Source organism: Anabas testudineus, chromosome 19, assembly GCF_900324465.2.
Source record: "Anabas testudineus chromosome 19, fAnaTes1.2, whole genome shotgun sequence".
Lineage (NCBI taxonomy): Eukaryota > Metazoa > Chordata > Actinopteri > Anabantiformes > Anabantidae > Anabas > Anabas testudineus.
Window position 1 is genome coordinate 2,811,306 of NC_046628.1, and position 27,204 is coordinate 2,838,509.

The 27,204-nt window shown below is 37.6% G+C and overlaps 1 protein-coding gene across 6 annotated transcripts in view; it reads left to right on the top strand.

Moving 5' to 3' along the window:
• The window catches only part of myocd (myocardin), a 100,443-nt gene that overhangs the window by 29,810 nt on the left and 43,429 nt on the right, over positions 1 to 27,204 (top strand). For 5 of the 6 annotated variants that reach the window (XM_033326839.1, XM_033326840.1, XM_033326841.1 and 2 more), the window contains exon 5: positions 20,012 to 20,233. The exons of the other annotated variant lie outside the window; for it this stretch is intronic. In XM_033326839.1, coding sequence (XP_033182730.1) covers positions 20,068 to 20,233 — 166 coding nt within the window. In that variant the 5' untranslated portion in view covers positions 20,012 to 20,067. The remainder of the gene's footprint in view (positions 1 to 20,011; positions 20,234 to 27,204) is intronic. 6 annotated transcript variants of the gene reach the window in all.

Here is a 27,204-nt window from a genome sequence, read left to right on the forward strand (position 1 = left end):
ATCTCAGTCTTGTTTTGTTGTTGTTTCTGTAAAAATATAGTATACCAACATTTGTTTCCATTCTCTGCAGTGTTCTAAATCCACTAAGCTGACATGAATTTTTTCTTACAGCTGAGTAAGAACCTGCAGGTCAGACTCATTTTCTAATTAGCAGCCAATTATAGACCTGAGCTTTCAGCGTGACACCCCAGTGTTTGTTGGCTGCTGGGGAGTGTGCAGCACCGATATGACCCCACACCAGTATCCATGGTTATGCTGTGGATCACTGCTCACTGGCCCTGTAAACACAGAAGGCCTTCACATGACACACACACATAAAAAGAAGCGCTTAGTGTTGCTTCAAATGCCCAGTGGCTTCAAAAAGGATAAATCCAACAGGAAAACTTAGATTTAACTTATTCCAGTAAAACAGCTGTATATTATTTTTCCAGGCAGTATTAATTTGTCAGTTTTCTTTTGTTTTCCTATGTCCTGTTTCTAAGTTAACTCTGATTATCGCATAATCAGATTATAGTGTAATCAGTGTAATAACAACATTTATTCAGTCTTTTAGGTTTTAAAACTTATGAACTTCAAAAGAGATGTGAACCCGTATTAGAGGATATGCGACCTATAAGCAGTATAAATAATATTGTCAGTGTGGTTTAGAGATATAGGCTCCACTCATGGAAAAATACATTATCTTGATTATTTTGGTAAATTTTAACATCACTTTTATTTACCATGATTATTTATTGTTATGTTAAACATAATGGGAGCAACTGTAGCGAAACACTGCGAAGGAAAGGGGCACACTGAATTTATAACATAAAGCAAGACATAATGGTCAATAATAAATGAATGGCTATGTACAGAGCAAAAATTGAACAGCAATAAATAAAATGAAGTAAAAGGTTCAGTTGGTGCAGTTATAAGATCAGCACTTACATTTGGATAAACTCATTTAAAAATAAAATAAAACACATTTACAAACAAACAAATCATAATCTGGCCACAAGCTCAAAAAGCTTTAAGTTTTTAACTGTTGTGTGCGAGCAAGATTAGTTTGACTCTGGCAAAGGGGAACTTTTCGCCTTGTTCACAATGTAGCCAGCCTTTGAAAAAAATGCACCCACATGGGGCTGAAGTTGACAGTATGTAAGGCAGTGTTTGGCTGAGGATGAAAGTTTAGGGTCGGGGTCACTGTTTTGCTTCCACCATCCAAGTGGGCCAAAGTGGACCTTTGTTGTGTCTCTCAAATATTGCTCCATTTCTATTCATGCTATTTTTTCACTATAGTGAGTGACAGGGAGGTCAGCCTATGTATTTCCACATTTAATAGTAAAATTGTAATTATTAATGATATGTTTAGTTTAAAAAAGCTAAAGGAAAACAAAAAATGAATACCTGAGTATCAAAATTGAAAACTGAACTGAATGTTTCAACTACTTTTGTCCCAGCAAACCTCACATCCAGTTTTATTTATTCCCCAGAACCCTCTGAATCTTTCTCAATGAATGTAGTGTAGTTTAGGTGGATTGTTGCTCCACTGCTTGCTCGTTTGTATTGCTTTGGATTATAATCCTATCCTCGCCTATCCCAGCTGTTAACTGGGCAAAATAAACTGGACTGTTGTGTTTCCTAAATAGCTAGTGAGCTGTACCCAGCATGCCATTTGGTGGTGTAGTTTTGTAAATATACAATTATTAGTGTTACAAATTGTTTATGTGTCAGAAACGATGTGTTAAAGAGAGTAAATTGTGCTTAATAACTGTTGTGTTATAAAGTTATAACCATGAGTAAGAAGTGTAAGATTTCCCTCTCTACACACCCTGAACAAAACTCTGTTGTGCTTGTAGTGGTGAATAATATAAAGTTTTCTGCCAACTGAGGTATATAAATAATATATATATATATATAATACCTATTTTATTGTCTAACTAGTAACTGAGGTCAATCGTATTGTTTTATACTTTTTTTTTTTTTTTTACAATACTTTCACTATTTTTCTGTGTATCTCAGTCATCACATGAAAATTCATGAACAGACTCTCAAACGACTCTGTGATGTCCAAAACTTTGCTGTTTTGTAAATGAGCATAATTTCTCATCTGCTGTCAGACTGCAATCGTAGAACTCTGGTTGCATTTTCTTTCGTGTTTCAGAAAGCACAAAAGGCAAATGTCTTTCTCACTTCCTAAATATCATCACCACATCTCATCACAAATCCAGATAATGGCTCTCTCATAATTTCAGTACTTCATCTGATTGCTCTTGTCTCATCATCTCCTCCCTCCCTTTTTTCTCTGTTCTCCCTTCATCTCCTCCCTCGTCTCCCTCCCCTTCCATCCCTGGCCAAACTCCTGCCACCTCAGGGTTCGGAGGGCTTATTTGGGTGCTGCATCACAAAAGGGCCCATCAAAACCTGCATCAAATTCCATTGGCGCAGGGTTTGCTTGTCTTGGAAATACAACAGAAATCACAAAGGAAAAGAGCAAAGGAGATAAGAAGTTACACACGTCAGAACCCTTCTTTTATTTTCCAAATTGTAAGAGGCAATTAAACATGTGTGACAACGTGTCAGGCCCTCCTTTGTTTTTATGGGTTTTCTTTCATGAAATGAAGTCTTTCTTCACACCCTCCAACTTTAAAGCACAGAATGAAATCACTCTTACTCTCTGGGATGGCTGCCCTCATGCACCATGGTATCGCTGCAGGGACATTTGTAAAGCATACAGTATAAAACAACAGAGTAAAACAAACACATACTTTACAGTTTGCGAATCTTTGAGCCTTGCCAATTTGACAAAACACAATCACCATATTAGTCCTCATGTATCTGCCCTCATCACAAATAGATATTTTTCAATCGCTGTGTCCAAAGAACAGCTATTTATTATATTAGCGACATACAATTGAAACAGCAGGCTTCAATTTAGATGACATCATTCATTCGAAATTCCTACTGCACTTATCTGCATTAGATCTATCTAAACACTCAGAGATGCAGAATTATTTCTTCTTGAATAAATATAACAAAGTGATGCAGTCTATGAGGTTTGTATGTTGAACTTTTTGGATCTGCTCAAGCATGCACGAATACTAAATAGCCAGACACTCATCCTCCAACTTCTACACACTCAAACAACCACATCTTTGATAAAAGACATTGTCTACATTTACTGTGCTTTTATAAAACTGTGAAGGTACACAGGCTACTTTGATCTGGAGCCTCTGAGATGGAAGAAAAATCTCACTTGGCTGACTGTTTCTAATGTTTTGAAGCTGATGTGACACCTATTAAACAAGAACTGCATCTTGCAAGTATCTTCTCAGCTTTCCGTGTCTGATGCGACCGGCACATACTCAGATCTCAAAGACACACTGTGCTCCAAGAACCAGCAGTGCCATCAATTTTTTTTTTTTTACTATTTGCAGATATGCATCTGTTCATAACCGTACTACAAGAAAGAAAAAAAGATTCCACACATGGCCCTTGTCAAGCATTTACGTGGAGTTGTGCCGGGGCGAGTCGATCCTGCAGCGTGTCACATTTGAATGTTTGGGTAGAGGAATGTGCTGGTGTGTGTCTCTTCTGCTCGATGCGTCTACGGCTCAAGGCATGATTAAAAAGATAGAGTAATGGGACACTTTGTTATAAAATGCAGTGTTGTAGCACAACCCGCCATGCTACTACTGAATATTCACTTAAAGATAATATATACATAAATATACAATAAATAAATATCACTGTCACAAGTTTATTGGGAAACTTAGTTTTACAAATTCTAAATACATATAAGGGATCATAGTGGAAGCAACAGAAATTTGAAGTGAGATTCCTTTCGTACTAAGGTATCTGTGCTTCAGTACTAAGTTGAAAGATTTTGGAGCACAATAGCATCACGTCTGTAAATTAATTGAAAGCTATGATAAATAAGGTATAGATTTAGATTTTATCCAATCCAGTAACAACTTTGTCACACACTTAAGTCTATTAGCACAAAAAGTTACTGGGACACATACCGAAACCCATCTGTGTAAAACACAGTACAGATCTGCAGCACCATCTTCCACAGTCATCTTACACCTGAATCAACACCTTCAAAAATAGCTTCAAATAAAACTGAACATTATCACCTTCACGTAAGACGATTTATTGTAGGACTGTTGGATTCTCTTAGTTTATATTTCATTTTTGAAACAGTCCTAACTATTCTGGACACAGGGTTTGTATTTTCATTGTTCTTCATTTCATTAATGAGATATGGGAAGTCTGCAACAAAAAGGCCATCCATCAGTCTTTAAAGCTGAACTTTGAAATATAGGGAAACAATTGTTAACTATAAAGCTATTACCCAAACTGCCCATTGTAAACACTCATAACAGACCAACTTTTATGGTTACACTTTGATCTATTGTTGCATGTATCCACAATTTTTTCCTGTACAATGTGTGATTTTGGCTGCATTCACTTTTGGCTTTCACACCAAATAAAGTGTCAGTGTTAGATAATCTGGCTGAACAGCTGACATTTGTCCAACCTCTCTGATGTCTGACTACTTGTTTCTTACCACGTTTGACTTTGTTCCCATGTTTACTTTGGTGAGGACAAATTATAGGGACAATTATAAAACTAAGACTCAAGTTGTAATAAACCAGAATCTTTAGAGACATAGTATAAGCACAAGATATTTTTAGCAGATTTCCCAAAATCACTGTAGTGTAGAAGGTAATAGGCACTTTTAAATGAGTTGTACAGTGGCAGGAAAAAGTATTTTTCCTGCCACTTCATGGTTTTCTACATTAATTTGTCATAATATGTGATCTGATTTTCATCTAAGTCAAGTGCATTAACAAATATATTGTGCCTAAAGTAACAACACACAAACAATTCTAATATTTCATGTCTTCATTGAGAACAACCATAAAAGCCTCCTAGTGATAGTGGAAAAAGTATGACATAAAAGATCAGATTTTTTTGTGTTATTATTTTAGGCACATTATATTATAACCATGAAATTCACATACTTTTTCTTGCCACTGAATATTTGTGAAGGTGTCAAATAAACTGTAAAGTTTAAGTAAACCCAATGACAGATGCTTGTATAGGTACTAATAGACTGTGTGATTGCATTGATAATTATTTTTGTGTGTTGTTGCTAAATTCCATACAGCTATCTCAATCATGAAGTCATACCCAAAAAGAACACGTCAACCATATGAACATTTGTGGGTAAAGATTTTCTAAACTTGGGAGAGCCATGTAAAAGGATGAGGGGGTGGTGAAGTTGCCAGAACTCACACTAGAGTCTGCATTTAACATGGAAAAACCTAAGCAGGTGGCAAATGCGTTCGCTGCCACTCATAATTACTGTAGCCCAACCACTGTTTCCTGAACCATGGTTAGTTTTTACATCAGTGCCTCATGGCACACGTTTTATGTTGTAGAAGTGATTGACTGAAAGCATCAATGTCAGAATTACATTTCACCTTAGTGCAGCTAAATGGAGTTCAGAATTTCTCACTAAAGGGGAAACCTTATAACACACCAGGTGCTACCAAGTTTTTTATTGGGATGTCACTAAGACATTCACATTGGGTGACTTGTCTGTGTTATAGACTACACTCGACATAAAGCAGATGTTTAAATTATGTCTGGGATTTCAAGGTTTTTCATTTCTTGCCATACTATGAGGTAGTGAATGAGCTGCACTTGTAATGCCTTACTGCACTATCAATCAAAAGGTAGCAATTCTTAGCAAAAAACAAGTGGATTTTCAGGAGGACAAGCAGACGCAAACATTGAAGCTCTAGTGGTAAAAGTAATGCTGTCTGTGTTTACATGCATGTGCTAGATTATGTTGAGATTACATAATCAGTTTGTGATCATGTAATTGTATGCAATCAAAGACTGCCTCACATGAAAAAATTATGTTTTCATGTCTTCTTTAACCAACAGTTTCCAACCGTCAAGGCTACTATGAGCATTACCCAGAATACTTTTTGACTCCCAAGCACCTAGTGTAGTATAAATATTGCCACTAAGGGATGTGGCTTCCTAGAACTGACATCATGGAGATGCGTTATTATTAGCAATATCTGCAATGAGTTCAAATAACAGATTGATGATGTGCTATCTTTTCTTTCCACCTCATACTCAGAGCATTACTGTGTCTGTTTATTTTTGCATTTTCAGGTAATTTCACTTCCAAATACTAACAAAACACAGAACAAAACATTTACTCTAAATGAAGGATGATGCTCTCATAAAGACATGTTTGAATACCATAATCTTGTTGTTATTATTCCTGAAGCAATGCTAATGGTAAACGAAATATGTCTCACCAGAAAGAAGCAGAAAAAACAGAAAGAAATAGTGTTACATAGAACTTAGAAAATACAATTAATTTGTAAACTTAATTCAGTATATTTTTGCTTTGTCCAAAAGCCAGCTTTGCTCCCATGCTCTGACATGCACATGCAGTGACACACATGTTCTCATCTTGGAAGTTGCATACTGTAATTTGTAAAAAGGCTAAAATAAGGTGTGGAGGAAAAACTGAGAAAACATTTGGTGCCTTGCTGTTTTCTTTTGTTTCTCTTAGCTGTTGCACCTGTTTACATCTGGAAAAGTACAAATACTGCACTTCATTTTTTACTTGGAGGTTTGTCCAATAACCTGCACTTTTATGTTTGAATTAGAGTGAGAGAAAGATGGAAAATTTAAAGTTATTTAATAGTTATTTTTATTATAATGAAATCAATCATTAACGGAAAGTCAGCAAAGGAAATTGTAATCTGTGCATCTCTAACAATTTTGGAGAAAACCCATCTAATCTCACTCAAGCAAGCACTACGCACTAGGTGACAGTAGAGAGAAAAAAACTCCCTTTAACAGAAGAAATCTCCATCAGAACCAGGGTCCATTTGCCTCGACCAGTTGGGGTAAGTGGAAAGAGATGAGAGAAAATGACAGCAGGAAACAAAATAACAACAACAAGAAGCTAATATCTATTTCATTGGACCGCCTTTAGCTTTGATTTCAGCAGTGGCATCGTCTTGATAAGCTTCTATAATGTCACAACATTTATTCCTGTCTAGAGTTGTATTCATTTTTTGCCAAGATCTTTGAGCCTGATGAATCCTGACATTGTCCTCTTTAATTATGCCTGTATCGTCAGAGAAGAAAAAGTCCATTGATGGAATAAACTGGTCATTCAGTATATTCAGGTAGTAAGCTGAGCTCATTCTTTGGGCACATAATGTTGCTGAACCTTGACCTGACCAACTGCAGCAACCCCAGATCATAGCACTGCCCCCACAGGCTTGTACAGTAGGCACTAACCATGATAGGTGCATCACTTCACCTGCCTCTCTTCTTACCCTCATGTGCCCATCACTCTTGGACACGGTAAATCTAGACTCATCAGACCACATGACCTTCTTCTATTGGATAGTTCTAAACCCACCTTTACCTTTAATTTACCACTAGAGCTTCAATGTTTGCGTCTGCTTGTCCTCCTGAAAATCCACTTGTTTTTTGCTAAGAATTGCTACCTTTTGATTGATAGTGCAGTAAGGCATTACAAGTGCAGCTCATTCACTACCTCAGAGTATGGCAAGAAATGAAAAACCTTGAAATCCCAGACATAATTTAAACATCTGCTTTATGTCGAGTGTAGTCTATAACACAGACAAGTCACCCAATGTGAATGTCTTAGTGACATCCCAATAAAAAACTTGGTAGCACCTGGTGTGTTATAAGGTTTCCCCTTTAGTAGTTTCAGCAATCTCCTTAGATGTTTTCTTTTCTTGGTGCATGCCGATAAGTCGACCTCATGAAACAGATTGATTTCTTCTTAACATTAACATTCTACATTTAAACTCTAGGAACCACAAGTAGACCTGCACTCTGAGACACCAACCAGCATTGGTGGTGTGTAGACTGCAGATATATGGAGATATTTTTGGTTTTATTTCTCGAGATATTAACGTGTAAGGAACACAGAAGGTTCTTCTGAAACCAACAAACGTTTCTAATAAATTTAGTACTGTATTGTTAAGCCTGTAGACTTGGAGAATTTGGGAAACATATCTTGTACACATTCACATCAGTTTGTGTTATGTTTACATTATTATGTTTCTTTAGTGTCCTGTTAACATATTCCATTTCTTCACATCAGTCAAAGTATATTCATAACAGACTTACATCAGGAATGTCATGCCAAAGGTGTTGTGACACTTTGTGTGATACTTTTTTAGAATACTGCACTGGGTGGCTATTTGCAACACTTTGTGGGGACATAGATCTCAGAACTTAGCATTTTTTGACTTGACTGCTACAATTGGAAATTACGTATGTATTAAAAGCCTATTCTACATGGTGACACATGATAGGACAAAAGCGAGTCAAACACACAGTAGCCTTTTAGCTTGCAGCTTGACAAACAAAGCTAGTATTAATTGTCAACAGAGGTTTTCTGAGATGGGACACTAAAGGAAGCTGGGGAATTCATGGAAATGCATGAATGGAAAGTGGCAGAGTGGATTCCAGGGAGGTCTGCGGCTGTTTTGCTGCTGATGGGTATGGTGCGTTAAAGCTTGTCACACAAAGCCCAGCAGAAGTACACTCTCTATAAACTTTCCGGGAGCTTTTTAAACACAAGGGATGCCAGCCTACCCAACCAGAGACGGAGTGGGAGGCACAGCCAAAATGTCACAGTCGCACACATACACACAGTCCACAACCACGGTGTGTGAGATTACACGGTTCCTTTGTATTTATATTACCTTATGTATTTAGATTACATGGCTTCTTTGTGTTAAGCAAGTTAAACACACAGGCCATTATTCATGATGCCAGCGGTGAGCCTGTTCAGCAGTGTGGAGGCTGTTGGGACAGGGTGCAATGATGTCAGAGAGGTTATTGCAGGACAGGTAGTGCTGGCAGAGTTTTCTAAACGTCGCTATCTTACTAACAATCCCTTCTACAACAAATAGCTGTTGTCCAGAAAATAAATAATCAAAAGCTGACCTCTTGCAGCAACAAAGACTACTTACTATTGTATGTGAGAATGTATCAAAATTAGTTCAATCTCAGACAAAAAACTTTGCTCTAAATTTGAGTGTGAACTGCACCACAATGCTACCTCAGCCTATACTTAGACAAGTCTCTGACTGTACTTGAGTAGCCCAACCAAAGCCCAGACCTAAACCTCATAGTAGATTTGTGGAAAGATGTCAAGATCTAATCAAAACAAAAGAAAATCGGTGAAAATCCATATCCATACTGTATATTTCAAGTGCAACACCATTTTTTGAATATCAACTTTTATCTTGTGTCTCCAGCAGGACCAAACCTCACATACACACAGAATTTGTGAATAGCCAGCAAACGGCATCTGGTGGTCCCTAAAACCACATACAGAAAAATCTCAATTTTCAGTGGTCTTATGGTGGTGGAATGAGTTAGCTACAGTAACTCTGCTCCCAGCAGCCTCACTCCCAATATTCCAAAACCAACTTATTTGTTCATGTTTGTGAATTGACTGGTTTGTTTAGTTACTTTAGAAGCTTATCAGCTAAATCAGTGGTTTCCGGGCTCAGTCTTCAGGCCTCCCTGTCCTGCCTGTTTTTCGGCTATCCCAGGTAATCAGCAGTGGATAGGGCAGGGATAGCCAGAAAACAAGCAGGGCAGGGGAGCCTGAGTTTGGGAACCACTGAACTAAACACAGACTGTATAAGTTAGGATGTCAGAAGATGTGCAGCTGAATTTTACATTTGACCAGACCGTCTGCTTTAACTCATAATTATGTGATTCTTAACTTTACTGGCTTGTCTTGTCTTGTCTTGTATTGCCTAAGGACCCCTACTGGAGGTAGGCCACAGCTAGGATTTGAACCCCAGTCTCCCACATGGGGGGGGATGATCCACTACACAAGTTTAAGTGTTGGATTGTTGGCTGCACTCAACACCTCTTTATTTCCCACCAGAGTTCACAAAATAATGTGTCATGACAAAAAATAAAAAATGAAATATAAGTTTATTCAAACTTTACAAGGTTGAGGCAGCAGACCACCAGATTAACTGGCCAGTGTATTTTGTTGATAAAAAGTTCCAGTTTCTGGGTAATAACAGCTTTACCTTGAAAACTATCACTGTTTGGCCAAGATTTGTTAATTCTTTCATGTGTTTATTTCCTGCTAGAGGACTGAAGCATTTTAAATTGGTCCTCAGTGTTCCTGTGAGTTGGATCAGTTTTAACCCATTTCAGAAGAGGTCATGGTCACTTCTCCTCCTCAACTTGTATCTATATACTCCATTCTTGTTCTCTCTTCTGTTCCATCTTTGCTTTAAAAAGACTATGAACTTTAATCACACTTCACTTTGCTGCTGTGATTTTACAGTGGCGGTAAAGTGTTTAAATTTGCACATTTTGGTTGTAAATCCTCTGTCAATGTATGTAGTGGATGACGTACAGGATGAGGCCTGATACTCTCACTGCTGAAGACTGAGGTGCAAATCACACAGATTGCACTACAGCTGTGACAAAACATTTCAAACACAGACCATTTCACTCCACTGCATGTCAGTTTTTGAGTTTGTGTGTATGTGGGAATTCTAATATTGTTATTGGGTATATTTGGACTCTTGACCTCGTCAGATTGCCTTCCCCTGCAGCTCAGCTGGGTGCTGGAACATCATTTGGCACCCACCATGGTCGGTAAGACATGGAAAGGAATCTGCTTATGGTTCCTAATGTTGAATTAATAGTTTCTCATCCACCACGTGCCACTGCCTTTGAAGTATTTGGTGAGCTCTGAGGGCCGGGCAGGAATGGAAGATGATGGATTCATGCAAAGCGTGTTTTTCATAACACTGTAGACACATCTGGTGAACTGTTAAATAATAACGTATCTTCTTCCCTGGAATATCTTAATCTCTCTTGGCATGTGTGACCAGACAAGACACTACGCAAGCCCCTTGCTTCTGTACACCATTCCAGTTAATTTCTGCTCAATGTGTGCGTAAGTGGGTCTGGGACATCTTCCACTGTTTTAACTATGAAAAGTCTTGATGAAACGCCCGTGGCTCGATTCCTCGCATGATTGATGTGGATAAAGGCCGTCAAACTAAACAGTTTGAAGGAGGGGAATACTAGAAGCGCAGCTGCATTGACAGCAGTAGAAACATGTCGGGCTGGCTGCAGCTCCTCACTTACCCTCTCATGCTAATCACTGAATTTACACACTTAACTGCAGCCATTTGACAGAAGTTTGGAAGATATGCTGGAGCTACGATAATCATGATTTTTTGGGTAAAAATAAACACACAAATTCTGTTTGAATCTAGAAGTGCATTTTACATTTTAGAGATACAGTATGCTACCTTTTTTCATATAATGTATGCGTTCAAACGTCCAAACTATTTGTTTTGGAGCCTCTCATTTATTGTAATTTTATAACGACTGTCAGAGTGCAGCAAAACACAGCAGAGCAGAGGGACTGATCTTGACTCTCATATAAGCAGTAGCTTAAGTTAGATACTGTAGCGTTAAAGGATAGGTTAACTGATGTTAAAGTCTCTCTTAAAAAAATTGTCAAAGACTTTTATTGTTTTAACCACTCCTGTTAATATGAGCCTTTAAGAGATGCTTCCTATGTAAATGACAAGGGACACAAATCCACTACATCTAAGCAAAAATGAATTAAAATGTTCATATGAAGACAGTATAAGATTAGGGGGACGGCACGGCGGTGTAGTCAATAGCACTGTCGCTTCACAGTGAAAGTGAAAGCCAGGAGCCTCTCTGTGTGGAGTTTCTCTGTGTGTCTGCGTGGATCCTCCTGTCCAAAGACATGCATGTTAGATTAATTGGTGATTGTGAATTACCCATAGGTGTGAGTGTGAATGGCACAACACTCCCTCTTTGAATTTTTTGGTACTGTTCTACTAATGTATTGCCTTTGTAAGATGTTCTTATGACCAGCCTGGAGAGCAGAGAATGATTATTGTATGTAAAACCTCCCACAGGGTTTCTATGGGCACCTGACAGCAATTTTAATATAGACATGAAAACATTGTGAATATATAATTTAATACACTAGTATTTACTAAAATGCTGACAGCAGACTGTGTCAGTTGACTGTCAGTTAGCAATTAACTGTCATTTAGGACTGTATGCAACTTTTTCTTTTAATGAAACCTAGTTATATTGTATTATTAATATCAACTTTTTTGTTTTCGGTTTCTACTTTTTGAAAACACAATTTTCAAAAGAAGCTATAACGAAGACATTAAACCCAATGGTTTATATTCTTTCATGCTGCCATTCTTTCAGAGTGTGCAGCAAAAACAGTTATTGTAGCCTCTCCCTGTTTATTTAAAACATTTGACCTTTCAACTTTTTCCAACGCTCTATCTGCCATAAGTTAGTCAGCTCTGTGTATGCATCAACTGTCACCCGCTGCTTTTAGGGGCCTTCTAGACTAAACCACGGTGGTCATAAAATAGGTAAAAGTAACAAAAAAATGTTAGGCTTGTTTAATGCAGGTTCAAATGAATAAACTTAATAATCCCATGCCTACAATAAATCCAACGTTGAGCTGCAGATGAAAGGTGTAGTGGCGCTCCATTTGATCTTCGTGGCTTATTGTTTTGTTTACATTCTTAAGAATTGCTGAACAGCTGATTTTTATTTTTTCACTTCCCCCTCCATTGATGTATTCATTTGGGAGATATTTCTGCTAATTCGTTCAGTTGCTACATAGTTGAACTTTTAAGTTTGTACACCACTGTAACACTATCATCTCTTTATAAATCCTGTAAAAAGGGGGATTGAAAAAGGGCCATCTGACTTTTTTGGAATGTTCTTCAAAAGCCAGGCTCTGTGTTTACAGGTTGAGAAAGGGCTGGGCTCAGGGATGTGGAGCCTGCAGTCTTTTACAACGTTGTCTTGTCTGTCACTTGACAGTTGACTGCTGTACAGCTATCCCCCCGCTTAGCAAACAGGTCTGTTATATTTTCCATTCGAAAAAATTCCAGGGGTCACCAGCGTGTCTGACTGTGTTCGCTGAAGCCAGATGGGGGTTTTCCTATAAACAAGTGTACAGGCAGTATTTATACAGACTGTGGCACCTGACGCCATAACACTTATGACACTCTGTTTAGTGGCCAAAGTTGCCATAAGTCACTTTAGAGAATTAAGTAAATATTTTCATTATGGCCATGCCATTGTTTATTATAGAATGGCAAAAGATCTAAATCTTGCCAAATTCTCTGTTAAAAAATCATTTAATAACAACTTGTCTAAAGTGAAGCGCCATGTACATAGAGCTGATTCCTTTTCATTATTAGCAAGTCTATTTACTTTCAAACAAATCCAGAAACACCACCTGTTTCAACAGCAGTGTGAGTAAAGGCTCAGGTTAGTTCAGAGCTTTGTACAAACGGTGGAGCGAAAACGCTGGCTGCATACAATTTTTGCCTCATTCAGCGAGGGATAAAAGCATACCTCTGGCCTGTGGAGAGGCACATTGTCTTCCACAAATACAGTATGTCACCCATCACAGATACAGGCTCACATTCCACTCTGCTAAGTATTATCATGCTGCTGGATTAAAGCGTCATGACACATGAGGATGCGCTGTGCTGTATTGGATGCTAAAATGATTGGAGATTACCATTTGGCTTGATAATGGTGTGAGGAAGAGTTCAGGCTTAGAGAAGCATTCAAGATAAAAGCATTCCAGTCAAAAAGTGTTGGTCAGTCAGACTTCAGACATTTGGTGGTCATAAACAAGGGGACCTGTATTATAATAGCTCTTTAGCTAAGCTGGAAACCGCCAATTATGGTGCTCCCACTGAGATGTGCAAAACAAGTGTTATTAAGCAGAACTCAACAAGGAATTAGCATAATGAGCTCAGCTGGAGGATCCCCCATATTGATTGCAACATAAATTTACAATTCATCACTTGGAAACCCTGGACTTACCCCAACGTAAATATTACAGGCCGTAAATTTGGCTCCGCTTCAGCTCGGCTGGTGGTCGCCTGCAAACTCCAGAGAGAGAGAAGCAGGAACAAGACAAAAGGAAAGAAAACATACCAGATGTGACCACTTGAATGAATCATTTATCAACGAAAGATGACCAGGACTGATGGAGAGATTCAGTCAAGGTTAAAATGTGTGAATCTTTGGCTCCAAATATGAAAACCTAGAAATAGAAAGTCCATTATAATTCACCATGAAATACTGCAGTCTGTAATTTTAGTCCAAGTTAAATAAAACAAATGCTCAATTACAGTAAAGTTGCTCATGCCACAAGAAATTGTGTAATGACGTTGTTAGTGCATAAGTATACTATAATAGGAAGTAGACTACTAGTAACCTGCAACCCACCTTTTGTGTTCATATAATTTAAAAGCAGTTCCCACATATTTTCCTTAACTATGTCATTGTCAAATGAATGAGAAGAGATCACCTTTGTGCTTTATGGCTCCAGAAATACCTTTTGTCTTTTTTATTCTACAATTAAGCTTCACTTGAACTCAAACTTGGTGGTGTACTATTTTTTCTTCTTTTCCAACACATATTCCATTATCAGTTTAAGATATAAAGTTAGACACAATCAGTTCAATTCAATTTCATTCAATTCAATTTCATTTCAAAGGCTCCTCTCTTCCTGTCATTCTGATACAAGTTTTACCTTGGCTCATCTGCTCATAGGCTATATTGTCCACAACAGTACAGGTATTTATTACATAATTTCTTGTCAAACCCTAATGTGGCCTTACTGTTTTTGAAGCACACCAACAGTTTATATTTTGTGATAAACCTCTGCATTTACTCTGGTAAAGTCCACTCTTGATTAGTGGCAGGGTGTTTTATGATCTGGCCAGCTGTCGTGAAGGGAGTTTTGTATACCAGGGAAAGAATTTGTGTGCCAACCGCCACAGTTGGTTTACATTGTCTTGGGAGCATTTTAATATCCCCAAACTCACCAGTTCATTGTTTCACAGATAAACAAGCAGAATACCCAGCATCTGGTGATGCCTATGGTTTACAATATTTTCAAGCAAATACTTCACATTAAACTTGTACATTTTTGCTTTTTGATTGATAAATTTTACCAAATAATGGACACTGTCCTGATGGCTCTACCTGTAACTCCCTCTAGAACATTTAACATTTAGGGAGTTTGTATTCTACACATAAACTTGACGTGGGGAGGCTAGGCAGATTAGCGCCCATTCACTTACTTTACTTTTTCTTTATGTATTTCTCTGTATTTCCGTTTTAAATATTTGCATTAACAATGATGGTTTCTTCATTATTAAGTATTCTGCATTGTCAACACAACAGACAATGTCAAAAATCTTAATGCTCTATAGAAGGAGGCAAAACTAGCTGAACATCTCTAATGACCTATTACTTTGGTCTAATCTTCTGTCCTCCTAGTTAGTCCTCGTTAGTGTCTCTCTGTTCTTCCCTCCCTCACCTGCACTACCTTTCTTTCTTTCTATTAAGGGATCTTACTTGTGCACTTGGCTGAGCAAGCTGTAAGAACCAGAATATTTATTCAGTCCCCTTTTATTAGCTCCCAAACATTTACACATTGACATACAAAAGAAACATTCTCTCTTTTACTCAACTTTAAAAAAGGTTGCACCATTACTCCTCCATGGTTACCATCATGCTTTCTTTCCCTTTCATCTTCAATGAGTTACTCCTTCAGACACATCAGGAACATTCAAACTTGACTAAAAGGGTATGTGTACCTAACCGAAGTATGTGACAAATTTGCACAATTACAGTCTAAGTTTAAAGCTGTTCAAAGTTGGCATATGGTTTGGATATTAATAACATTTCATTTTTAAGCCGAGGGTTCAGCATCTGATTAACTTCCAAATAACTTCAAGATAGCAACTTGTTCACTTACACATCATTTGTGCAAACAAAACAAATATTTTTGCTTCATTAACTCTAAAGGCATTAGTATTACATGTCATATAAATAAAAAATAATGAAGGACAGATGTGTGTTTTACTTGTACAAATGTGCAAGACTACTTGGAGTCATTCGTGTGACAGTGGGGTGCACACCTAATGCTATGTTTAAGCATAAATTTACAGTAGCAAGAAAAAGTATGTGGAATTTCTGCATTAATTTGTCATAAAATGTCATAAATTGTGATCTGATCTTCATCTAAGTCATTTTCATTCTTACCCTGACAAATATTTTTGATACACCACTCACTGCAAGCTGGCCAGTCCCTGATGCAGCAAAGCAGGCCCAGATCATGATGTTTACTTTTGTATGTTTTACATACTTTCCGATTGGGATGATCTTTTCATAATGATATGCTTTGCCCCCTTTACACCAGATGTAGTACGGTGTGTTCTTTCCAAATAGTTCAATTTAAGTGTCATCAGTCCTCAAAACATTTAGCCAATACTGCTGTGGGGTGTCAGTGTGCTCTTTAGCGAACTTCAGGCATGCAGCACTGTTCTTTTTAGTAAGCATACAGCAACTTACTACCTGCCATAGACACCCTTCTTGTTCAATGTTTTATATACTGAACACTCATAAACACAAATGTTAGCCAGTTCCAATAATGCTTTCAAATCTTGTCAAATCTGTTTCTGATCAGATCACATTTTATGACAAATTAATGCAGAAAACCATGACATGTCACTTTTTTGCCACTGTATTTATATCCTACACAGCCAAACACAGGTAATTGACATCCTGATGAGGTGGAATCCCGACCTCACTTAGGTGCAAAGCATAAACTTTTCTAGTATTCCCTACAGTCATCAAGAATTTGATATACCAGAGTCCTACCTCTTTTAAATTCCTTTTGTCTTTTCCAAAGAAGTTAGTTAAGTCAAACAATTTCCATTAGGAAAGTTGTGAAAGGTAGTAACCTACCTTGTTGCTGTATGCCATTTTGACTGCTATGACTAACTGATTTGTATTTGCAGTTAAAGAAAGAACAGAGCACAAATTCATTCTTAAAACAGAAGTGAACCCATTTAAACAAAAGATTACATTATTTTTTAAATTGACACTGAAAAAGTCAATCCCAGCTGACACTGGGCAAAAGGTGAGGTACACCCTGGACACATATTTTCATTTAATGTCACCATGTTTCTTACAAAATCTACAACACAGTCTCTTTTAAGTGTGACATCACACAAGAAAGTTCTGTGACCAATAACTTAGAAAACGCAGGTAATAAAGATTAACATTGATTAGATTAACTTGTAACAGGGTCGTAAACATCCTTAGCTTAGTGACTGTTCACCCTTCCAGTCACTCCTTAGTCTGTGAGTCATTAGAGAGAAGGGCAGATAATACAAGAATTTGGTGCAGCTAAGGGAATCGATAAGAGGACAACTGTTAAATGGGACCTGCTATCAGCTCATCTCGATGGAGCTTCAAGTGCCACGTGTCTTGGCTCTCATAGTGTTGACACAAAGATTCAGGCACCATTCACTCCCCGCCGCGTGAGATAGCATCAGAGTGTAACCTGGTTCTTCAGAGCACAGCCTTGTTTTCCTTTTGTCATTTGTCGTCTTTTGTCCACACTTTTCCTGTCAAGCCTTCCACTAAATGGCATTTTTCTACAAACAATCATGTGTTGTCCAAATATTAAACATCAAGTTAAATTTGGGCATCACCCTATTCTGTGTCTTTGAGGTAGTGTTTTCCTAATTCCCAACATGGGTTGTCACTGTGGTATAAATTATCAGACTGGGTCCTATCTGTCTCTGGGTGGCCTTTTAAGCCAGGCCCATCAGTTAAGGCTTCATTAAAGAGGTTCCTCCTGATGCTCCATGAAGGAGTTTCAGTCTCCTCCAGCCTTTTAACAGACAATGATTTACTTTAACTGTTGTCTTGTTTCTGAGGTAAATGCATGACTCTGTTATTGTTTGCCCTCTCTGATGTTTATGCACAGTATAGTGTGCAACCCCGTTTTGTTCTTTCAACCACACTTCTTGTAATCTGTGTGTCACGATATGGTTTGAGTAGATGCAGTGTCTCCAAATGTTGATTCCTAGAAGAGGAGACTCAACTTCCAGAAAACTGCCAGGGCATATTTTTAAGAGTTCAGAAAAACAGAACCTGCCATGTAGACTCAGGAACACAGCCTTGCCAGCCAAGTTGGACACATTTGATTAGTGTCCAACTTACTTTTTAGTAGTTTTGATTGTAGAGTGCAGGATAATGTGGATGTCAACCATATATTTCTGAAAGTAAGTTTAAAATCCTAGATTTTTGGGTTTGGGTTAATTGAATAAATGGGCTGACACACAGGTGTCCTGCTGAGTCTCAGTCTCCGTTATGACTGCCAGATTCAGCTAGCTTTTTGGTGAACTGACAACGACCCAAGTGCTGCTAATGTGAGCTAATTTTTGGCCTAAAGTTCATCCACAGTTTGGCAGATTCTTGTGAGCCATTTATTGTGAGTCTAGCAATCAGGCCTATCATATTTTAAGCCCTTTTGGGCCATAACAGTTTGGCTACCTGGGAAGCAGGTGAAGCCAGGTTCAAGAAGGCATGATGAAGCAATAATCACTATGGCTGAGGTTTTGACCTGCAGTAGGATAGCGCCAGGGCTTCCATTGGTCTTTGTCTTAGAATTCAAAGATGCACATGGACATGTGAGCTCACATACATACATTTTCATAGAAAGACTCTATACTCCATAAGTTATCTCAGCGTGAAGAGTTGCTGTCGGACCTTCCAGTGACACAGACTCACAGAACAGCCTGGCAGCAGTGTGGAGATATTTGCTTTTAAAATTTCAGTGAAGTGACCCTTTACCATATAGCAAACATCTGAAAGGTTGTGCATAGCAGGCTGGAGCTTGAAGAGCAAAGCAGTACTGTATCAAAGCACTAAGGGGGAGGGCTGCACAGAGCACATTGGATAGATTCTGAGGCTCACACAAGCACTAAATTAACTTTATTAGCAGATTATTATAGATTATTGAAGATTTAAAGTTAGGGTGGTGATCCCCGAACTGGCAGAGCATAATTTGTGTCTATTTACATAGAAGCTTCACAATAGATTCACAGTAAATTAACATGTAGAAACTTAAATTTAAATTAGTCACATTTCAAAATCATTATTGTTTGCTTTTCTATTTACTGTTGTTTACTTTACTAGCCTGTGAGCATATATAGTAGATGTCTGTGCTCTGTAGAATATGTGTAATATAACTTCTGAGCTTCTGCATGTTCATGGTCACGCTTCATCTCTCTAGACGATATGAAGTTACTTTTTCAGTAGCTTTGATTTTGTTTTTTGATTTTAAAACTGCTTTTTTTTATAAACCTTATATACATTTATGAGAGTATATTATGTTATTATGTTCTTGCACAAAAGTGGTTGTCCAAACAGAGCCTATTAAAGAAAACAGAAATGTATGTTTGTGGTGCCCTGTGGTGTAGACCTCTGGAGACGATGTAGTGTATGTAGCGTAAACAGGCTGCACAGAAGATTTGGCTTGTGTGGGACCTGAGTAAGAGGCTCATTTTTCACATCGACACCTTGTGGGGGCTCTCTAAGCTACTGAATCCACAGAGTAGATGTGTTTAATATTTGTTCTGGAGGTAGGAAGGCCTGCTCTTTGTAAATTGTGTAAATTGATGAGTTGGCAGCGTCGGAGGATAGTGATGGCCGAAGGAGGGCTGCATCCGTGAGGTTGAAAGTGGGCTTAAAGCTCTGTAAACAAACAGACACGCGTGCTGCCGTCTGCCTGAGCTGAGATGGACCTCTGAAAAGAAACAATACAAAATCTGGAACTCATGTTGTATTCTGCAAACACTAACATGGCTTTTCTCCAGCTCGCTGCACCACGGAGGATTTTTCAAACGCAAACATTCATAAGACTGTTTGCTGTGTTGTTCATGCTCGCTCAAACTCAATTAACTTTGGCACTCAAACTGTTACAACTGACTGTGGTAGTAGTCAGACTCACAGAGTATGCTCTTTCACTGGGTCTCTTTCATTTTGAAAGGGAAGTTGTGGTGACCCGGGAAGAAATGTCATCCACCAGTTAGTGAAGCGTGGGCCATGAATGCATTAAAATGCTCTGAGATCTGCAACAACAGTCGAGAGGACAGACAGTGTCCTGGACACCTGCAGAGGGCTACACAGGGTCATGGTGATGCTGGACAGCTGACGGAGAGGAGGGAACATGTATTAAAGAAACAGCTGCTATCAACAGAAGGCAAGAATGGTGAGCTCTTACATTGATTATTTTTGCATTCGAAATCCAAGCATACTTTATACAGGAGCCTGTTCTTCAAACTTTACTTAACTATTTCAAATTAGCTGCCATTGCCCTTAGAGAAGGCTTCATATGTGCTACTGTTGCTCGGCCCTGTAAACCTAATTTATCAACATTAAGACAATTGTTTTTCATTTCTTTCACTTAAGAGATTTATATGTGTTGATTTTCTGCACTTTTACTGCTGCCTTGCAATAAGATAATGTATTCATTCATTTCTAACTTTACATTTTTTTACTTAAGTCTTAATAAAAAATATACAATAATGTTTTCATAACTTACTGTTGCTTATTTAGTCACAAATATTTAAACTATATAGAAATACATAGTGGAAACAAATTCAAGTGGCTTTAAAACATTTTTTGCATAAATATTGTTATGTCCCCCAAACCCAAAGCAACTTGAAATGACACCCCTCATCCCAGCATCCAGACACCACCAACAAAATGGATTTCAGCCCTCAATATTTATTTGTACTACATGCCAGTTGAACTTCAGGGTGGGTCCAGCCAAACAAGAAACTAAACAGAGCTTAAAAAAAAAAAAAATCAAACCTAATTTTACCTCATCAGAAACAAACAAAAATACTAGATTTTACCTTAACTGTTACCTTAAAGCAGGAGAAAAGGAAATCAAACAAAGATAGCTGCTGCTAGCATTCTCACTAGCCTGTAGTTGATGTGGTGGATTATGTTGCCTGTGTAGTATGATGGCTAGTTTAGTGTTTAATAAGTAGCCTGCTAATTAGCTTAGTGTGTAGTCCACACATAAAGCCCTGGCTGTTCAAGCTTAAAATCCTCTTTCTACAAGGTGAAAGTGCTAACCACTGCACCCCTGTGCTGAAATTATGCCTTATTTTACTATAAGTATAAGAATAATATAGTCATTATTAGTAAGTTCTCTCATGTCATTGGAGCACTAAGTTTAGCAACACAGAACATTAGCTCATGTTTGCTATTGGCATTAAAAAACCTGGTGATTATCCAGCTGTCTGTGAATAAATTATTTTGCAGGTTTGGCTATAAGAACATGTTATTCTTACTACAGTTCTAGGCAAACGTTCGGCCAACTTTCAAGTGAAAAATCCAAGCTAGAGTCATATCATCCACAACAGGGCCTCAGCTGTAAAACGTTTCTTTATCCAGAGTGAACAAACATCATCATGCATATAAAAAAGTGCTTATCTTTTGTACTTGCTGGCTCCGACCAAATAGCTAAACATTCACAATTTCAAGGACACTAATAACAGCCTTCAAAAGATTGATGAAATCGTCCACATGAATTTAAAAAATGGAGTGAAACACAAACAAGTTCACCTCACTCTTATATGAACATTATTGTTTTTTTTATCTTTCAAAACTTTTGAATTTTTTTAAGAGTCAACCTCAGCCAGTGTACATACAGCAGGTAAATAAGTAAGTATGCAAGTCACATGTCTTTGCCAAGAAAATCCGCTGGCCAGTTAAAACAAGGTTGTTTGAACATTTTATTGAATCCATCTGATGATTAATCCATCCTGAAATATCTCTAGCTTTTCAACTTCACAGCCCAAATCAACCTGGCTTAAATGTCACTCGCATCACAGGGTTGAAGGTGAAAGTATCCGCGGAATCCTGTGATTTAGGGCTGTATTTTTAGACTGATGTATCCCCGCGGGCTTTCAGAAAAGTGAGAGCAACACAGCGTTTCCCTCTGCACTGCTAGACCTTTGAGAGTTTTCCATGAGGTCATGTGTGGCGCAGGAGTAAGAATAATTGAAGAGGCAGATGAACATAAACTGGAATCTCTTCAGTTTCAGCCATTCATTTTATTCCCTTATTCCTTAAATCAGCCTGCTGACGGGAAGGACGAGAGAAACAAAACAACTAAGGAGCCCAGACTGTGGCTCCTCGTGGTCCTGCCAGAGACTAGATGACAGACTCCAAACAAACACAAATGAGAGATAAGACTTGCTGACATGGTGACCTCTTCTTCATTTACTGGTTACAAATGTAGTAGAAACACAGTTTGCTATTCAAACCTTGTGAATAGCTCATTAACTGAAGAGAATATTTTACTGCTGACTGGTACTGGATTTGTGAGACATAAATCAATATCAGCACTAAAGAGTTACAAACGTATTTAGATATACTAACAATATATTGTATAATATTTGTCTTAAACATACACAAAGAAAGGAATGTATGAATCGTTTTTGACTATTTGAAATATAATGTTAACTATAAAATAAGAACAACAATGTTATAATACAGTTTTTTTTCTTTTCTTTTTTTGTTTGCATACCAGGAAACATGGGGAGAGAAGGAGGGTACTACAGTGAAATAGTGCGGCAAATGAACTTATATAACTTAAATAAAGATTAAGACGCCTGTGTTCAGGGGTATAGCTGACATAATTTCAAGGTCACATTCTTGGAATGTTTTATAATGGTCTGTACTGAATGATGATGTGTAGGGGACAGGTTTAATTTAGGTTTTATTAAAAGCTACTTTACAAATCACGCTTCTGTACAACTAAACAACATTTACAAATACTGCCCAACAGAGAAAAGTCAGCCACTACATTTAATGAAATTGACCAAAGATAGAATCTGTCTCTAACCCTAACCAAAGTGCTTTTCTTGCTAAACACAACCTCACACAGGACTCTGAACTCAAACTCGGATATATGGTTCAATTCAATTCAATTCAATTCAATTCAATTCAATTCAATTCAATTCAATTCAATTCAATTCAATTCAATTTTATTTGTATAGCACCAAATCACAACAGAAGTCATCTCAAGGCACTTTACAGTGTTTAAAGTTTAAGACCCTACAACATAAAACTGTATATAAGAAAAATAAAAAATATATATTTATATAATTTCATTGATGGATGTCTTAGTGATTAAAAAAATATGTAACACCACAATGTATTTTACGGCAACATTTGGCGCATTTTAGCCAGTCCGCACAACTTTAAAGAGCATTTTTAGTGTGAAGACTAGGTTTTAATTAGGTTTTCATTAGGGTTAAGGTGAAGCAGTTAGTTAGGGTGAAGCAGTTAGTTAGGGTTAGGGTAATGGGTGAGGGAATGCATTATGTCTATGAGTGTCCTCACAAGTATAGTGAGACGTGTGTATTGTGGGTTTGTGTAAGACAGAGAGGCATGAAGGAACTTTGGGACAGATACAGAGTGAGTTCACATTGAGCAGAAGACTTTCAGGTTTGTTTTTTTGCCAGAAGTAAATGTCAAGAGCTGGTATCTCATCACAGTGATGTTTTCTCTCTGTGGTGCTTCAAATAAATAATACCTTTTTCAGTAGTTACCACACTTTTGGAACTAAATAAACTGTCTCCTGTGGAACCAGAAGAGTGAAATTTGCAAAAGGTTAAAGATTCTGATCAAGCTCAGATACATTTCTGTTTTGAAATACTTTTGTAACAGGTGATAATAAAAATAAATCTTCTCTCTGCAAGCTTTACAGTCCACATGATGGCATCATTAACACAAGTTTGCCATCATAAGTGTTACCAGTGTGCTGCTGCCCACCACAGAATCTTATTCTTTTAGTTTTTCCATGCTCGTGTCCTGTTTCAGAGACTGTGAAGCATTAATTTGATTCAAATGATGTTCTGAAAAGAACCCTTATTATGGCTCTAAAAGCATTTTGCCCTCTTATGTATTCATGCATATATAATAATTAGTTAGTTTTTTTTTTTTTAAGAATCAGAAAGTCCCCTTAGCCCGACTGTGGATCTATGACTGCCTGTTGGTATAATATTTATAATAATATTTAATACATTATTAATTATTTAATATAAAGAAAAAAAAACTGGCTTAACTGGCCTCACTACAGAGATGTTGATTGGTTAGCATTCACTTATTTCAAGGTCAACACCACTGTAATTGTTCAAATCTGGGCAACACACTTTTCATTTAGACAAGTGAGAGGTCCTAGTGGGTAGGAAGGTTGTTTGGCAGCTCAGGAGTCTCTAACACCTGCAGTAGAAACTACTCTTCTTGCTCCAGTTGAGCTTTTCATGCAGACCATCTCTCCTGCAGTGGATTCTGTACTAATTTGATGGTGGCCCAAGTTAGGGAGATTACTCTCATCTGGAGGAGATTAGTCAGTGATGCTGATAGACATGATCAGCCCAACACTTCATCATTTCATGCAGTTTAACATCAATTCTGCACAGCCCTCCTATTTATGTAACTCTCTGCCCCTAAACTGAATGATTCATTTTCATCAGAGGAAATTAACTTAGCTTTCTGATTATAGACAATCATGCATTGGGCAATAGCTTTTACTCCATGTCTGTGGTTAAACTTTGAACTTTTGGATGAGTAGAAAAAAGATTTTAATGAATGTAATGAACAGATATTACTCTAGACATGATAAGGGCTGTTTACCTTCTTGTTCTCATTATTAAAAGCGTTTTCTGCCAATCTGCCTGGCATTCTGTCTTAACCACGATCAGCATAAAACCTCAACACCATTACAAAAAACAGGATTTGTTTGCGTTAGACAACAGGTGGAATGTGTGTCGAAGCATTTTTTTCTCCTGCTGTTGTTTTTAGCTCCTAATTCATCCATGAAATTACTCACATGTTCATTCGTCATTCAAGTGAAGCCGAGAGCAACAGGCCCTGAGATGAGAATCAGTTGATGGATAGAACATTTCTGAGGGCAAATATTACCTCAGTCCACATGGGCAGTAAACAGATTAATTATTTATCAAACCAGTCTGTGTGATGTGATGAAAAACCAAATGGGAGAGCATGATATAAATACTTATATACAAGGGAAAGGATATTAAAAAATATAAACCCAGGGACTGTGTTTGTAGTACCGACCCAAGTTTGTAATTGGTTTCATATTTAGTTATACTACAGCAAAACGTATTGAAAGGTATACCAGGGTTCTGTGAGCTCAGACACATAAATAAATCTTTGATACCTTTGTTGCAAAACTGCCGTGCATCTCCTTATGCCAAGTGCTCTGTTGACTGGACAGTGATCGCTGATTGTTTCTTTGTTTTTTTGTATGCTTTGAAATGTTCGCCTCTCTGAGCCAAGTGCTGTTCACCTATCTGGAATGTACAGTTAAAATTGCTTTGCAGCTAATATAAATACAGACCATGGCTGTTGTAGTGCAGAGATGGCAGGCCCTTGTGTGGATTGCAAGCAACTCTTAGTCATTGGTTCTTCCAGTGAAGTAAAAGCTGGTCATATTAGCATCTATGTTGATAAATCTGTGAGTGTGTGTGTGTTCTGCTTCTGTCCTCGATCACTGACAAGTAATTAAGAAGATGAGGTCATCATTGAGAACACATCACTGTGTGTGTGTGTGTGTGTGTGTATGTGTGTGTGTGTGTGTGTGTGTGTGTATGTGTGTGGTTCTTGATGACAAAGAATGCCTAACTTAAACTAGCTAACCAGTGTTTCAAAATGATGGATGACTTTACTGCTTGTATGTGAAAGAGGTCGATCACAGTGATTAACTCAGAGAATATTCAATGAGTGTTGCCAAACACTGAACAACTTAAAATTAATAACAAGGAGCTAAAGAGTCAGAGATTTTTTTTTTTCTCAGGATTCGGTGAAGACCAAAAACAAAAATAAAAATAGAAAAGAAGCCATAAACATGACTCAGAATGACAATGTGCTATTGTAAGTTTAAGCATAATGAAAAACCATGACTAAGTTTACTAAAAGAGTTAGCTACCTGTTATCTAGCAAAACAAGACTGCAAAAGGACCCTGAATCAACAAGCATGTATGAACATAGTACAAACCTATTTTATCTTATTTTCACACACGACCTATGTGACATATTCTGTAAGAGCACAATCTAATTTGGAGTTACCTCAGTTTCTATAGACCTTTCTCATAGGACAACTCAATAGAAAAACCACAGAGCCTGTATGGTTGTCGCTCTGGCTGTAGCTAGTTAATACTGTAATTTTAATTTACATTCTAACTAATTAGCTAGTGGCATGTGGCATGGTAGCATATGTATCTATTTCAAGTTATGTTAGTAAGTTACAATGTTACAAATGTTTCTACCACTACTGGTATAAAGGAGGTAGCGATAGAAAAAAGGGAATGCTTAGTAATGATCAGAGTTTTAATAAGAGACTGTTTTTTAAATAATTAGATCATTTGTTTATTACACACATTTTATGTATGTGATTCAACATCACACACACACACTAGGGGTCCATATTTAGGCAGCAAGAGAAATGACATTGTATAATCTTGTCAGCTGACTCACGTGCACAATTTTTAGGAGGGGGAATAAATGTTATTATGATTTCAAGGCCTCTATTATTATGAAAAGGATTTTTAGATTTGAAGCTGCTGTCCACTGGAAACAAAAACTCAGCTGGGCTGCTATTAAACTTTCCGTGATTGTCGCTAATATGAACTATGGATATTAGCAAGAACAAATGTAATATAGAGGGAATTAAAGGGGCTTACTTGAGAAGCTTCCATTCAAAGTTTTCATTATTTGTTAGAGTCTTTGCAAAGGCAAACAATTAAAGTAGTGCCCTTTATCATCTGTCACCACAGATACCAGTCGTATTTATTGTAAAAGTTTTAAAAGCTTCTCTGGAATTAGCTCTTGGATATTGTAACACACGCTGAGGGAGAGAGGAAAATATTCTAAAGTTTATTGTATGGACTATGTGTTCTCAGAGGCATCAGCAATCAGTGCAGTACCACATGATTTAGCACTGTTACATTTAAGGACAATACTGACATTGATCTAATCTGTTGTCTACTGTAATTATTAATTTATCAGCTAGTCGGAACGATAAAAACTGTCTAGGATTATCTACCTCTCCAAAACTCCGGAAAAGATTAGGTCATTGAATCCACTGGGCTATTTTTAGAGCCCTTTAACGGTGGCATATTAAACAAAACGCTTAGA